Source organism: Balaenoptera physalus, assembly GCF_965194825.1.
Source record: "Balaenoptera physalus genome assembly, chromosome: 3".
In the NCBI taxonomy this organism is placed as follows: domain Eukaryota; kingdom Metazoa; phylum Chordata; class Mammalia; order Artiodactyla; family Balaenopteridae; genus Balaenoptera; species Balaenoptera physalus.
Window position 1 is genome coordinate 146420207 of NC_138890.1, and position 15396 is coordinate 146435602.

The 15396-nt window shown below is 36.6% G+C and overlaps 1 protein-coding gene and 1 long non-coding RNA gene across 3 annotated transcripts in view; both read right to left on the reverse strand.

The window, feature by feature from the left end:
* Positions 1-15396, reverse strand: part of LOC309656913 — a 542283-nt gene that overhangs the window by 337115 nt on the left and 189772 nt on the right. The gene's annotated exons all lie outside the window — the stretch shown is intronic.
* Positions 1-15396, reverse strand: part of WDR70 (WD repeat domain 70) — a 302933-nt gene that overhangs the window by 100735 nt on the left and 186802 nt on the right. For both annotated transcript variants that reach the window (XM_082453730.1, XM_082453729.1), the window contains exon 10: positions 11665-11839. In XM_082453730.1, coding sequence (XP_082309856.1) covers positions 11665-11839 — 175 coding nt within the window. The remainder of the gene's footprint in view (positions 1-11664; positions 11840-15396) is intronic.

A 15396-nucleotide genomic window follows, 5' to 3' on the forward strand; every position in this document is an offset into this window, starting at 1 on the left:
TATACATTTGACTCAGTAACAGCAGTCTTATATTTTAAACTGGAGGTTTTTGGTTCATGACTGATTTCCTTTTTTTCCCCTAAATATCAACACACATCCATAAATATTCATGTAAGTTTTCTTCTATCACATTCAGGGGAAGATTCTTCTGTTTTTACTCACAAGTTAAAATGCTTTAAAAATACTTGCAAATCTTTGTAAGTAAATTCTATGTTAACTCAATTTTAATTTTCCTTCAGGCTTCCCTAAGCAACTTTGATCAGTATCTAAACCTAAGAATTTTTTCGCACATTATTTTCATCGGTTACATTTTTTCCTTCTATATGTTAATGTCTATGCATTGAGATAGTGCATAAGTTTTGCCTTTTTCAGGATACTGCACAAGGTCTGTATTTCAAAATTAGAGTATGAAAGCAAGGATCTTTTGGATACAATTTAAATACCTAGGGTGCAGATAAATTAAACCGTTGAAAGTTAATTCAACAAATACCTATATATGCTTTGCATCCCAGTGAATCCAAGGGAAAGGAAGAAAAAAATCCTTGCCTGCAAAGAGCACATGACAGTGACACACAAACTTTTTTGTCCTTAGTCAACTTTGGAAGGATAAAAGTTTACCTACTTCATCTACTCCCATTTCCAGTGGCAAGAGAACACAGGGTTTAAAGTTCTACTGTAGATACAGTTTTGAAAAGATTATAATCCATTTTAACAATAAGAGTAAGGATCATTTACTTTTTAAACAGCTTTATCAAAGCATAACTTAATACCATAAAATTCACCCATTTTAAGTGTGCAATTCAACAATTTTTAGTAAATTTACAGAGTTGTGCAACCATCACCACAATCTAGTTTTAGAATATCTCCATCAGGATCATTCATTTTTGAACCATAAAGCAGTGCAACACAGCAATTAGGAGTAAAGGTTCTAGTGCAGACTGCCTGGGTCCACAACTTACTAGCTGCATGACCTTGACAAGTTGTTAAACCTTTCTCTGTGGTGCTTTAGTTTTCTCATCTAAAATATTTGGTTAATGGTAGTACTTACTTCACAGTGTTGTCCTCAGGGTCAAATGAATTAACATATATATAAAGCACTTAAAACAGCAGCTGGCACAAAGTAAGTGTTCCATAAATATTAGCTATTATTAGTATCATACACTTTAAAATCTACTTATTAGAAAACAATAGGCTAAAAATACTATTGATGCAAATAAGCATCGTTCCATACTGAAGGCTAAATCAAATAACCTATAACAACACATTCATTTGATAACAATGAAGCTCGATTAACAGTAATTTTAAAATTTGAAAACAAGAATAACAGCAACCGAAAAACGAGATTAATCCTAGATAAAACCTATGATGCTCTGATAGCATCCATTCACCTATTTATTCAACAAACATTAACTGGAAGCACATACTCTATGCCATGTTCTTATGCACGGGGAAATAGCAAATAAGACAAAAAGTCCCTGACCTTATGAAGCTTAGGGGGAGACAAAATGAATGAGAAGGCAAATGAAAAATGAAACAAAGTAATTACACAGTGTTAAGTGCTATAATGACAATAAAACAAAGTAATGGGACAGAGAAACAGGAGCAGGAGAAAGCCAGTAGAGTAGTACTACTCTAGTCAGTAGTCTAGTCTGGCTCTAGAACCAGTCTTCTTAATCTATATTCTCAGCTACTACATTGCTTGATGGCTCTTTGAGATGACATTTCACCAGAGGCCAGAATGAGAGGTTAGCCGCCACACTCAGGCCGATAACTATGGCAAAGGCCTATAGGCAGCAAGGATAACAAGCACAAAGGCTACAAGGTAGACAAGGCCTAACAATACTTGAAGAACAGAAAGAGGCCAGCTAGCTTGGAGTTTCCTGAGCATGAAGGAGAATGGTAGAAGATGAGGTTGAAGAGACAGGCAGACACCAGAATCTTGCTTTATTTCACTATTTGAATTACCCATTCCCTATTCAATAGCGTGAGGCAATGTTAGGTCAATAACTGGACATTTCTGCAGCCTGGGGAAATTCACCATCACCATGGGTTAAACTACGGCAACTATGTTATTAAAAAGATGAGATTTTTAAGTGGAAGATTAATTTTTTTAAAACATTTGACCTAATTCTGTTATTTGAATGTCTTCAGGATTCACACTCCTAGATACATAATCTTCTAGGCCATAAATACAGCATCACGACTGTGCAACAGCATCATGAAGAGAATGGCATCTGATTTGCCTTCTTCACTGGGTGAGATCTCCTCCAGTAGTGGGGGGCTTGCAGGAGAGACACACAGGGCAGAGTGGTCAGTATAGAGACAGGCACGTAAAGTAGTAAAGTAGAGGACGATGAGGAGAGAACAGAGTATAACCTAATCTGATTTTAAAAAGAAGTTTTTCTATTTATGGAGAAAGTTGCGGGAGATACTCAAAGACAGGTTAAACACAAACTGAAAGGCTGTAGGTGTCAGTCTGCAGAAATGTGAACTATCCTCAATGTGGTAAGCACCGAAGCAGTGATTATTGTATTGAACGTGATTTAAATTGGGGCTGAGTAAAACAGAAAGGATGGACAGAGAATGGAAAGGATAACCAACAACAGAGGTGAGAGGTGATGAAAGTCGGAAGTAGAGTGAAGGCAAAAGAGATGAAACTGAGGGGGCAGATGTGAGGGACACTAAAACATAGAATTTATAGGAGATAGAGAATATTCTGAAGTTCTAAATGGAAATATAAATTAAGAAAACTAGCAAAGTCAAAAGGAAGAGTGAGTTCTAAAGGAGATGAGGAGTTGTGTCCTGGTATTTTGAGCTTAACATCCTGGTGGGGTTCTTTCACAGGCAAGTGAATGCGCCTCCGGAGTGTAGGAGAACGTGTAGGATGGAATTAAGAGCCACAGATTCAGTCAGCAGTCACTGCAAGTAATGATAACTGAGCTTAAAATAGTTCATCTGCTTGACAGGAGACTAGGAAAGATGATGTCCTTTTACTCTAGTATGGAGACAGTGGGAAACACAGCCAGTGAAGGAGGCTAAGAATAATAAGGACAAGAAGGTAGTGATTGTCACACGTGTCAAGATTGCCTCGTTACCTGGAGTTCAGAGGGCAAGAGGGAAGTTGGCAGGAGAAAAGGTTGTTTCAAAGAGTGATACTGTCAATAAGGAGAACAGAGACTGTAAAAAGACAGCTGAATTTGGTGCTTAGAAAGCCTTTTTAAAAAAATCCTTAAAAACACTAAAAGAGATTGTACCATGTTTTCTGATAAATCCTCAAAATACCAATTTTCCAGCTCCTTCAGGGCCTTTGAAAGCAAACTGGATGGGGTCTCTGTTTTGTTCACTGTGGTATCCCCAGGACCTAGAATAGTACTTGGACGAGAGAAGGTGCTCAGTAACTTTTGTGGAGTGAATGATGTGATCTCTCTACTTTCCCTCCACATATCAGCCCCTCCTGTTCTTCACTTCCTTCCCTATTGAGCTAGGAGTCCATGATCTCACACATCTTGACCAACTGTCTTACCAACATCCTAAATTAGATGGCCCCAACATCCTTCTATTACATGTTTCCTATTTTTCTCTCTCTCTCTGAGAGTTTTAGGATCTTCTCTATAACCCTGGTGTCCTGACATTTCATGACATATGGTTTCATTCACTGTGCTGAGCACTTGATGAGCAATTCCTACCTGGAAAAAAAATCTTTTCAGTTCTGAGACTTTTGGGGGTAATGGGGGGGGGCAGTGGGAGAAGGGCTGTAGTAATTATTTCTTACCTAATTGTATCCTCTCTCCTCTACATTTTCTCTTTCTAAAACTTTCTGGTCAAATATTGGGCCCTGAATTGACCCTTAAGTCTATCTTTTCTTTCTCACTGTGCTTTATGCTATTTTCCAGGAGATTTCCTTGACTATTTCTTTCAATACTCTCATGGATTTTCCCCCAAGTATCACCTATTTATTTTCCAAGAGCTCTTTCTTGAACTCTAAGTGTTCAAAAAATGTTTGTAGTATTCTGCTTTAGTTTCGTGTCTGCAATATTCTCTTTCCTCTCTGAGAATATTAAATATAGAATTTTTTTCTTGAAATATTTTTCTGTTTCCTACATTGTCTCTCTCTCTCCCCTCTGAGATTGCTTTAGTCTCTGTATTTCTTGTTAGGGGATTTCTTCAAATATCTGGTGATCCTTGTCTGTTCATTAATATATAAGAGTAAGGTACTAAAAAGCTGATTAGAAACACTATGTCAGGGGTCAAAATCTTCTTCTGTAAAGGGCCAGACAGTAAAATATTTTAGGCTTTGAGGGCCATATAGTCTGTTGTAACTACTCAACTCTGCTACTGTAGTGCAAAAGCAGCCATAGATAATACAAAAATGAATGAGCAAGGGTGTTCTAATTAAACTTCATCATGGACACTGAAATTTGAATTTCACATCATTTTCATGTGTCATGAAATATTTTTTCTTATTTTGATTTTTTTATAAACCATTGTGGTAGGCAGAGTAATGCCCCCCAAAGATTTCTAACCTCCTAATCCCTGGAACCTATGAATATGTTACCTTACCTGGCAAAGGGGAATTAAGATTTCAAATTGAATTAACATTGATAATCAACTGATCTTAAAATAGGGCAATTATTCGAGTAGACACAATGTAAGCACAAGGGTCTTTAAAAGTGGAAGGCAGAAGCGGAAGAGAAGGTCATGGTTTTGCCAAGTGAAAAGGACTCAACTCACTGTTGCTGGCCTTGAAGATGGAGGAAGGGGGCTATAAGCCAAGGAACGTGGGCAGCTTCTAGAAACTGGAAAGGGCAAGGAAATGGATTCTCCCCTGAAGCCTCCAAAGGAGAAAACAGTCCTGCCAACACCTTGATATTTAGTTCAATGAGACTTTTAACCTACATAAGTATAAGAAGTCTGTGTTTTTTTAGCCACTAAGTTTTTGGCAAATTTGTTACAGCAACCACAGGAAAACAATAGAATCATTTAAAAATGTAAAAACCATTCTTAGCTTGCAGGTCATACAAAAACAGGTGGTGGGCTAGATTTGGCACATGGGCCACAGTTTGCTGATGCCTTGTGTAAGCGCTTGCACCAGACTGCCTAGGACTGGATCCCAGTTCTGCCACTTACTAACTGTAATTTTGGGTAGGCAACACAACTTCTTTTTGTCTAGGTTTCCTCATCTGTAAAATAATGATAGTAACTACTTCTATCATAGGATTCTTGTAAGGATTAAATAAAATATTACATGTAAAGTACTTAAAATACTTTAAGTCAATTACCTGGTTTCTAGCTTCCAAAAGTGTCTTGACTTCTCTATTCTGCTGTCATCTCCTCTCTAATTCTCTTTGTCTATATGGATTTATGCTTTAAAAATGCCTTTTCCGTCATTTTAGTGGGGTTTCAGGAGGGAACAGAACTGAATGAATGTGTTTAACTTACCATATTTAACTGGAAGTCTTAAATTCAATTATTTTTCCTGCCCTCAAAAAACAAGGATAACAGGGACTTCCCTGGCAGTCCAGGGGTTAAGACTCCATGCTTCCAATGCAGGGGGCATGGGTTTAATCCCTGGTCAGGGAACTAAGATCCCACATGCCTTGCGGCAGGGCCAAAACAAACAAAAAAATACAAGGATAACAATCATCTACATTTAAAAGAAAAACTTTTAACCTGATTTTTTCGAAACCAGTATATTCCCATTTTTACAAATGTTGCTTCCAAAAATATGTGACATTTTACAAGAGCATTATAAGTAAAACTTCAAAGCTTTCATTAAAATAATTGACAAATTAGAACTTAACTTCAGGGCCTGCAAGTAATTTCACACAGTTTTGATGGTTTATTTGTGTTTTGAATCAATGACATATTTTTTTGAAAAATGAGCTTTGAAAAACACACATGTTAAAAACTCTATAGAATTAAAGTTGTATGCATATGTTTTCTCTTGAATGTTTATTTTAAAAATAATTATAATTCATATCTACTGAGGCACACTAACCAATGGATATATAAAGATCTTCTTTATTGACGATGGTTGTATTTCCATACATTGAATGACTGGCTCTAGCAGGGATCTACATTCTTATCTTCCTAAGTCATACTTTTAGTCTCCAAAGCATCTGTCACATTCAAATTCATGACACTTTCACAGCCATAATTAAATAGCATCCTGAGATCTAACTTCACCATTCTATAAAAACTGTAAATCGCCTAGGAGCTAAAAAGAAAAGAGGAAGAAGACCAACAGTTATTAAAACCTGCTATGTGCCAGTCCTGTTCTGGGTGCTTTAAATATATTACCAAATATAATCCTCAAAATAACCAGACAAGGTGGGGATCATGCCCTCATTTCATGAATAAGAAAAACGAGTGTGTAGAGAGCTTAGGAAACTCAGGACTGATGGAATGAAAGCCCCAAGTAATGTACAGTATAATTGTACGTCTCAGGTGTCATTTACAAAAAAATGTGCTATAGAACTGTGTGGTAGACTTTTAGCTATCCATATATATTTTCTAAACTCCAAGTATTAGGCCTAATGAAAAGACAGAAATCTATATTCGAATTTTTAACATGACTCTTTATATTTTTTACAGAGACACACCATTTTTTTCCTCAAAGGAAGATATCAGAACCATTTTATACATCACTTGATTTTTAAAAATTGTTTAAAAATATCATTTTTTCCTCTATAATGTACTTCTCTCCCCCCAGTAGTCAATATTTCACTGCTTTAACTTAAACAAGTAATACTGGGTGAAAGCTGTGAATTATTGTTACGTGCGATTGGTCTTTGCAAAAAAGAAGGGAAAAGACACCTTTTTGTCATTTGTCTCATTCTCGGTGAGACGGTAGGTTCTCAAAACTACCACCAGGTGAAATGTTCCTGATCTAGGTAGATAGCTAGATATATGGACACACATAGAGCTATGGAGAAAAGTACAGAAAGATACATACCAGGTAATTTACAAGCATCATGAGTTACAGATAGGATAAGAGTAGAGGCAATTACTAAAACAGTAATAGTAATAATAATTTTTTGAAGAGTGTATATTTCATGTTTGTAAAATTATGATTCCATTTAAATAAAGAAATTTTGAAAAAAGCCAATTAGAACTATATCTATTATTACAAGGCTGTCCATGTTACAGTCTCAAATAAAAAAAGCAAATTGTAAATTCTCCATTATAAAAACAAAACATTTTACTCTGTGTCTGTGCGTATATGTATATATATATGTGTGTGTGTGTGTGTGTGTGTGTGTGTGTGTGTGTGTGTGTATATATATATATATATACACACACACACACACACACAAATAAAGGGAAAGATGTAGAAGGCCATAAATCAACCTAATCTTAACTTGGGTTATCTGAAGGTGACTGGAGACATTTAAAGATTTGTGGAACACTGGATGCAAGCTACTACTGGTGATTTCATTTTCTGTATTCTTTCTCCTTCATACCTGTTCTCTTATTCACCAGGGGCTTATTTGCCCAGAAGCTTATCTCCTGGTGTGATTACTAGTTCTTGCCCCAGCTTTCTCTGAACCATACCAACCATTCTCTAGCATGGCTGAGAGAATGTGGGCACTGATCAACCTCCGAGCTAGAGAAATGTCTCTGCAGTGTCTCCCAGGCTTGAGGCTTTCCTGGTAAGGGGTTGTAGCGTGTGGTCATGTTCCTAATCTGGGCTGGGGTTGCAGGCCAAAGGAGCAGCAGGAGGCAGTCAGGTGGAGAGCGGGTCAAGTTGCTGGTAGTATCCTATTGCCAAATCAGACTTCAAATATTATTCCCTCCCATCACCTGGATCTAGGGAAAGCAAAACTCCATGAAGATGATGGGTCCTCATTTTCCTGCCAAAATCTTAAGTCTACAAAGAGTGACTGCAGTACAGGGAAGTACAGCATATTCTTTTAGTAAAGAGTCTAGCATATTGTAGACTCCTGGTAGATATTAAAGAGCACTAATGCTGCTTTGAGCAAAATATGTCCAAAGAATTTGGTAGGTGTTTTTATTTGAACAGAAGAAGTCATTGGGTATTCATAAGACTATACAAGCTGGAATATTTTAAAAGCCAGAAATTATACGTGAGAGAGACATGAAAACAGTTTTTAAAAATCCATCTATGTTAACACAGATTATGTGTTTCTACATCATTGAGGATACATGAAAAATAACATCAGTTATCTCCCTCCCTCCCTCTCTCTCTCTCATATCTCTATCTCGTTATGCTTTCATATAACAAGGACAGTACTTTATGCTACTATTTTTTAATGACTTCTTAGAAATAAACTGACAATCTCAATAAACAAGTAAAATATATAGTATAGTATGTCAGGAGATGATCAGCCCTATGGAAGAAAATAAGAGGAATAGAGAGTGCCACCGGTGGGGTGAAGGTTGCAATTGTACATAGTGTGGAGTCAGGGAAGGCCTTGCTGAGAAGCGAAAATCTGAGCAAAGTACTGCAAGAGGTGAGGGGGGAAAAGCCATGTGAACACCTAAGAGAAGAATGTTGGAGGCTGAAGGGTTCCGCATATGCAAAGGCCCTGAGTCAGGGGGCATGCTGTTACCTCTCCAACGTCATCTCCCCATATTCTGCACCTCCCTCACTTTACCCCAACCAAGCACTGGCCTCCTCGCTGTTGCTCACATAAGTGCTGTTGAATGGGGAGTGAGGGAGCAGGAAGGCAGCGCAGACCTATAGAAGCTCCTCTGAATTGGGCTTCCTCTCAAATTTAAAGACAGCCCAGCATCATAGGACTGAGAGGGATGCTGGGCAAACAAACACTCCTCTTGAGCAGCAATGTCCAACAGAACTCTCTGCAACAATGAGAATGTTCTCTATCTGTGTTGTCCAATAAGTAGCTAGTACGACCGAGGAACTGAAATTTTAATTATATTTTATTTTAATTATTTTAAATTGAAATAGTCAGATGTGGCTAGTGGCTACTATACTAGCCAGCATAATTCTAGAATAAAGGTAGGTCTTGAGAACACAGGAATTTATCACTGATAGACACTTTACTTCTAAGAAAAGAAATACATTTCATTTAATTTGCTGAAGTTCAATTGGTCTAATGAAAATTCTATGACTAAACATGGCAATTGTGATAGCTTTACTTAATTGTCACAAAACATATGTATTAATCATTATTTGCCATGTAATTCTTTGGCTACTGTGTGGAAAAAAACATTGTTATTAGGGTTTCTTATCTCAACTTTAGTGTTTCCCTGTAGATGACTTACTGTTGCTAAAGTAATAGTTAAGAACATTTTTTAAGCTGTTTTTTAATCCAACTGCGTTTCCTGCTAGCAAGTTTTTTCCTCTCAATTTGATTTGTCTTCAGGTGACACACACACACATGCAAGTTTAAAAATATGAATGAAATATGATGAATAGGATGTGGTATAATTAGCTTTACATTCATGTATTATTAAATAAACAAAATCAAAGTCTGTGATTAGAAGAATGGCTTAAAAGATTTTGGGTGCAGGGGGGAACTGGCATTCAAATAGCTTTGGTTTCTACAAAATGGGAAATAGGAGATATACTAGTTATTTCAAGAGATGTGCAAGGCCCATCTCTAAAAACTATACTGAACTTTATGAAAATATATGGTTTCTAAGAAAAGGCATATATATACGTAAATATATATATATATACCAAACACATCACTATTAAAGCTAGATAAGAAAACTTCATGTTTTAGAATTTCTATGTTTAAATCAACAGCACCCAGAGACGATGAAAGCTAGGAACTAAAAAATTTATTGCTTTGTTAAAACTCAGTTTACAATTCAAAGGATTTTTTAAATCTCTGAGCTGTTATGAAGCATTATGTGGTTTATAGTGGAGATGAAAACAGAAATAAAAAGATCTGACAAACAGAAAATGCCAAAGATATTTCCAGCAATCTTAACATGGACTCCTTTTTCCTATCACTATTTTTTACCTTATTCCAAGAAAACTGACTTTAACTCATCTGCCTGAAAAGACAACTATGTTTCCTGGGGCCCCTTTCAAAATGTAAGTATTTGATAGGCAATTTTATTTGAAAGAAAATTATTTTTATAATTGTTAAAAAGAACAAGAATGTAAACTCTATGAAGGCAGAAATTTTGGATAATCTACAGTATTTGCAGTGCCCAGAATAGTGCCTGCATATAGTACGTACTTAATATTTATTAAATTAATAATTTGACCATCACCTTTTATTAAAATAAGATAACTGGGGCTTCCCTGGTGGCTCAGTGGTTAAGAATCCGCCTGCATGGGCTTCCCTGGTGGTGCAGTGGTTGAGAACCTGCCTGCCAATGCAGGGGACACGGGTTCGAGCCCTGGTCTGGGAAGATCCCACATGCCGCGGAGCAACTAGGCCCGTGAGCCACAACTACTGAGCCTGCGCGTCTGGAGCCTGTGCTCCGCAACAAGAGAGGCCACGATAGTGAGAGGCCTGCGCACCGCGATGAAGAGTGGCCCCCGTTTGCCACAACTAGAAAAAGCCCTTGCACAGAAACGAAGACCCAACGCAGCCATAAATTAATTAATTAAAATTAAAAAAAAAAAAAAAAAAGAATCCACCTGCTAATGCAGGGGACACAGGTTCGAGCCCTGATCCAGGAAGATCCCACGTGCCGTGGAGCAACTAAGCCTGTGCGCCACAACTACTGAGCCTGTGCTCTAGAGCCCGTGAGCCACAACTGCTGAGCCCACGCGCCACAACTACTGAAGCCCGTGCACCTAGAGCCCATGCTCCGCAACAAGAGAAGCCACCGCAATGAGAAGCCCGCGCACCGCAACGAAAAGAAGCCCTCGCTCGCCGCAACTAGAGAAAGCCTGTGCACAGCAAGGAAGATTCAATGCAGTCAAAAATAAGTAAATAAAATAAATTTTTTTTAAAAATTATAAAAAAAATAAGATAACCAATTTGTATTATGACATTAGTGTAGATTTTCATTTTAACTTTGGTGATCTAGAATCATTCCACTTAACAATTCTTGTTTTACCATCTATGCATACAGCAAAACCCTTTTCAAAGCTTATTGGTAATTCACAAAATTAGCCAAAGGCTATTCATTATCTTATTCATTATTTCTGTGGTTACAGAATTCTATGATCCCTTCCAATTCCAAAGTTTATTTATTCTAATAATGACCAAAAACTGAAAAGAAAAAAAATCTGAAACCTATTCAAATGGAATGTCACAGAATGTCAAAACAAAATATTATTTAAATTACTAAAGAAATAATTGCATAACAACTGATGGATTGTCCTTGCTATTTCATGGTTTTCTCAAATCTTTTAAAGGGTATTTTCTAGTGCTCTGCTTAGTCTTGTTTTATATTACTGTCAAATCCTTCGCTTTCAAAATCAAGTATACTGAGATGTCATATAATAAACTGCATTATGCTTTTTAAATTTTATACCAAAAGATTTAGTTTATTTTAAAAACAAAATCTAATATGCATTGGAAAATACTGAGCTGGAATGTTTGCTAAAATGCTGTTTACTGCAAAAGTCCCAATGTTTTATCAACTAACACTGAAGTTTAAATTAGAGCTAAACTCAGGAAATTGACCTTCATAATATTTTAACATGATGTTTGGCTTTGTAAGGTGGTTTTCTTCTAAGAAAAGAGGACTTAAACGTCCTTAACTTACAGTCAAATTTCGGTCCCAGATCTGTATGCTTCCATTCTGGCAGGCAGCTGCTATGAGGTTTCCATCTCTACTATATGTACAAGTGGTGGGAATTACTTTTTTACCCTGCATTGTCCGTGGTTTAAACACACTTTTTTGCTTCTTTGGATTTTCAACTTCCCATGTCCTCACAGTCCTAAAAAAAAATGAGATTTTCATTTATAAAAAAGAAAGGATTTTAAAATACAAAAGAGTTCACAAAGACTGCTTCACCTTTTAAGCATATAAATCTAATTAATGTTTTTAAATTTTTATTTAATATTTAAATAATATTTTAAATAAAATGTGCATTGTAAGACATTCTAAACTTATAAATGAGATTACCCACTAAAATAAAGTGAACCATCCAAATTGTGTTGTCATGAAATCAAATAGCAAGTGGCAAATTCCACTTCAAATCTGTCAGAGTTCTTAGTTCTGACCCTCTAAAGCAGCAGCTTCCAAACAATTCTGACTATACACTCTGATCAGTAAAACTGTTGAACATAATACACCCCCTACATACACACATTAATTTCTAAATTACATGTGTTAATGTACTGCTATATAACACACACCAGAAAACACACTGAAAAAAACTGATCACTAAGAAAGAATGATGTCCTGCTCTAGGGCCCAGGCAAATATCTCATGTCTCTGGGGGAGGCTGACTGCCTCAAGTTTCCACCAAGTAACAACTAATAGTCTAGAGCTGGGGCAGAGACAGAACGAATACCCTCCCGCTCACAGTCCCAGGCAAAGGAGTACTGCCACTGAGGGAGGCTAGAATAAAATCTATATGAGAAAAAAAAAAAAAATACAGAAAAAACAGACTAGCAACTTCTTTGCAGAAACTATCCAGGCTAAACCACTACAGAACAACATCTCTAAAGTTCTGAAAGAAAAAAAAAAAGTCAATCTAATATTCTAAAGCCAGAGAAAACATATTTCAAAAGAAGGTGAAATAAAGGCTTTTTCAGATGAACAAAAGCTGAGATAATTCATTTCCATCAGATATGTACTACGAGAAATGTTAAAAGAAATTCTTCAGAGAGAACAAATATGACACAAATGGAAATATGAATCTACACTAAGAAATGAAGAGTGCCACATATGGTAAAAATGAGGGTAATGTAAAAGACATTAAATGTAAAACATTTAAAATGTTTAAATCTACTTAAAAGATAAATGGCTATAAAGCAAAAATAATAACATATTGTGAGGTTTGTAACATATGTTCAAGTAAAAGGTGTAACAGAAATAGCACAAAGGTTGGGAGGGAGGAATGAAAGTATACAGTTTATACTATATTTGAAATGGTAAAATATTATTTGAATAGAGACTTTGCTACAGTAAAGATGTATATTACTAACTCTCAAGCAATCACTAAGACATTTTTTATAATGAATATGTAATAATGGAGAAAAAATGGAAACCAAAAATTAATCCTATCAAAAATAGGAAAAGATAATTTAAAAGAACAGTGGGATTAATATAAAACAAATAGCAATACAGTAGGTTTAAATCCAACCTCATCAGTAATTACATTAATTGGAAAAGGCATAAAAGCTCAAATTAAAAGGAAAAGACTGGCAGATTAGATTAGATAAAAGCAAAATTCAACAGATTCTGTATTAAAAAACACACAAAAACCTTTAAATATAAAGACTTGGGACTTCCCTGGTGGCGCAGTGGTTAAGAATCCACCTGCCAATGTAGAGTACACTGGTTCGATCCCAGATCTGGGAAGATCCCACATGCCGCGGAGCAACTAAGCTTGTGTGCCACAACTACTGAGCCTGTGCTCTAGAGCCTGTGAGCCACAACTACTGAGCCCGCAAGCCACAACTACTGAAGCCCGTGTGCCTAGAGCCTGTGCTCTGCAACAAGAGAAGCCACCACAATGAGAAGCCCATGCACTGCAACAAAGAGTAGCGCCCCTCGCCACAACTAGAGAAAGCACACACACAGCAACAAAGACCCAACGCAGCCAAAAATAAATAAATAAATAAATCTTTAAATAAATAAATAAAAAGACTAAACCATCTAACAGTAAAAGGATGGAAAAAAGATGTGCCATAACATAATCAAAAGAAAGCTAGAGTGACTATATTAACGTCAAAGTGGACTTCAAAACAAGAAATAAAACAAGAGACAAAGAGGAGAATTTCATAATGATAGAGTCAAATGATCAAGAAGACATAACAATCCTAAATGCATACGTCCCTAATAATAGAGTTTCAAAATGTGAAAGCAAACTTAATAGAAATACAAGAAGAAATACCAAATCCATACTTTTTTTTTATAGGTTCATATGATTTTTTTTTTCACTTCTTCATTGGAGTATAATTACTTTACAATGCTGTGTTAGTTTCTGCTGTACAACAAAGTGAATCAGCTATATGTATACATATATCCCCATATCCCCTCTCTCTTGAGCCTCCCTCCCACCTCCCTATCCCACATCTCTAGGTCGTCACAAAGCATCAAGTTGATCTCCCTGTGCTATGCAGCAGCTTCCCACTAGCCATCTGTTTTGCATTTGGTAGTGTATATATGTCAATGCTACTCTCTCACTTCGTCCCAGCTTACCCTTCCCTGCCCCCATGTCCTCAAGTCCGTTCTCTATGTCTGCCTTTATTCCTGCCCTGCCACTAGGTTCAGCAGTACTGTTTTCTTAGATTCCATATATATGCGTTAGCATATGGTATTTGTTTTTCTCTTTCTGACTCACTTCACTCTGTAGGACAGACTCTAGGTCCATCTACCTCACTACAAATAACTCAATTTCGTTTCTTTTTATGGCTGAGTAATATTCTACTGTATATATGTGCCACATCTTCTTTATCCATTCATCTGTCGATGGACACTTAGGTGGCTTCCATGTCCTGGCTATTGTAAATAGTGCTGCAGTGAACATTGTGGTACATGACTCTTTTTGAATGATGGTTTTCTCAGGGTATATGCCCAGTAGTGGGACTGCTGGGTCATATGGTAGTTCTACTTTTAGTTTTTTAAGTAACCTCCATACTGTTCTCCATAGTGGCTGTATCAATTTACACTCCCACCAACATGCAGGAGGGTTCCCTTTTCTCCACACCCTCTCCAGCATTTATTGTTTGTACATTTTTTGATGATGGCCATTCTGACCGGTGTGAGGTGATACCTCATTGTGATTTTGATTTGCATTTCTCTAATGCAAATCCATATTTATAGCTGTATACTTCAACACTCCTCTCTCATTAACTAATAAAACAAGTAGACCTCTCTCTGCCCCCCCAAAAAAATCAGTAAGGCTATAGAAGACCTCAAAAACTGCACCAAACAAGTTGAGGTAATTAACATTTATATAATACTTCACCCAACAACAATTGGATGTGCATTCTTTTACACATTGAACATTCACCAAGATAGACCACATCCTGGGCCATTAAAACAAATCTAAACACACTAAAATGACAGAAATCATACAAAGTATGTACACTGTCCAAAAAATAAAACTAAATAAATGATCAATAACAGAAATGTATCTGGAAATATATCTCTTCCAAAACATTTAGCAATTAATAAATACAATTCTAAATAATCCATGAGTCAAAGAAAAAAATCACAAGGGGTATTAGACAACACTCTGAAGCCAAAAAACGTGAAAATACAATATATCAAAATTCATGGTGTCCAACTAAGGCTGGGCACAGAGGAAAAATCTAGTAG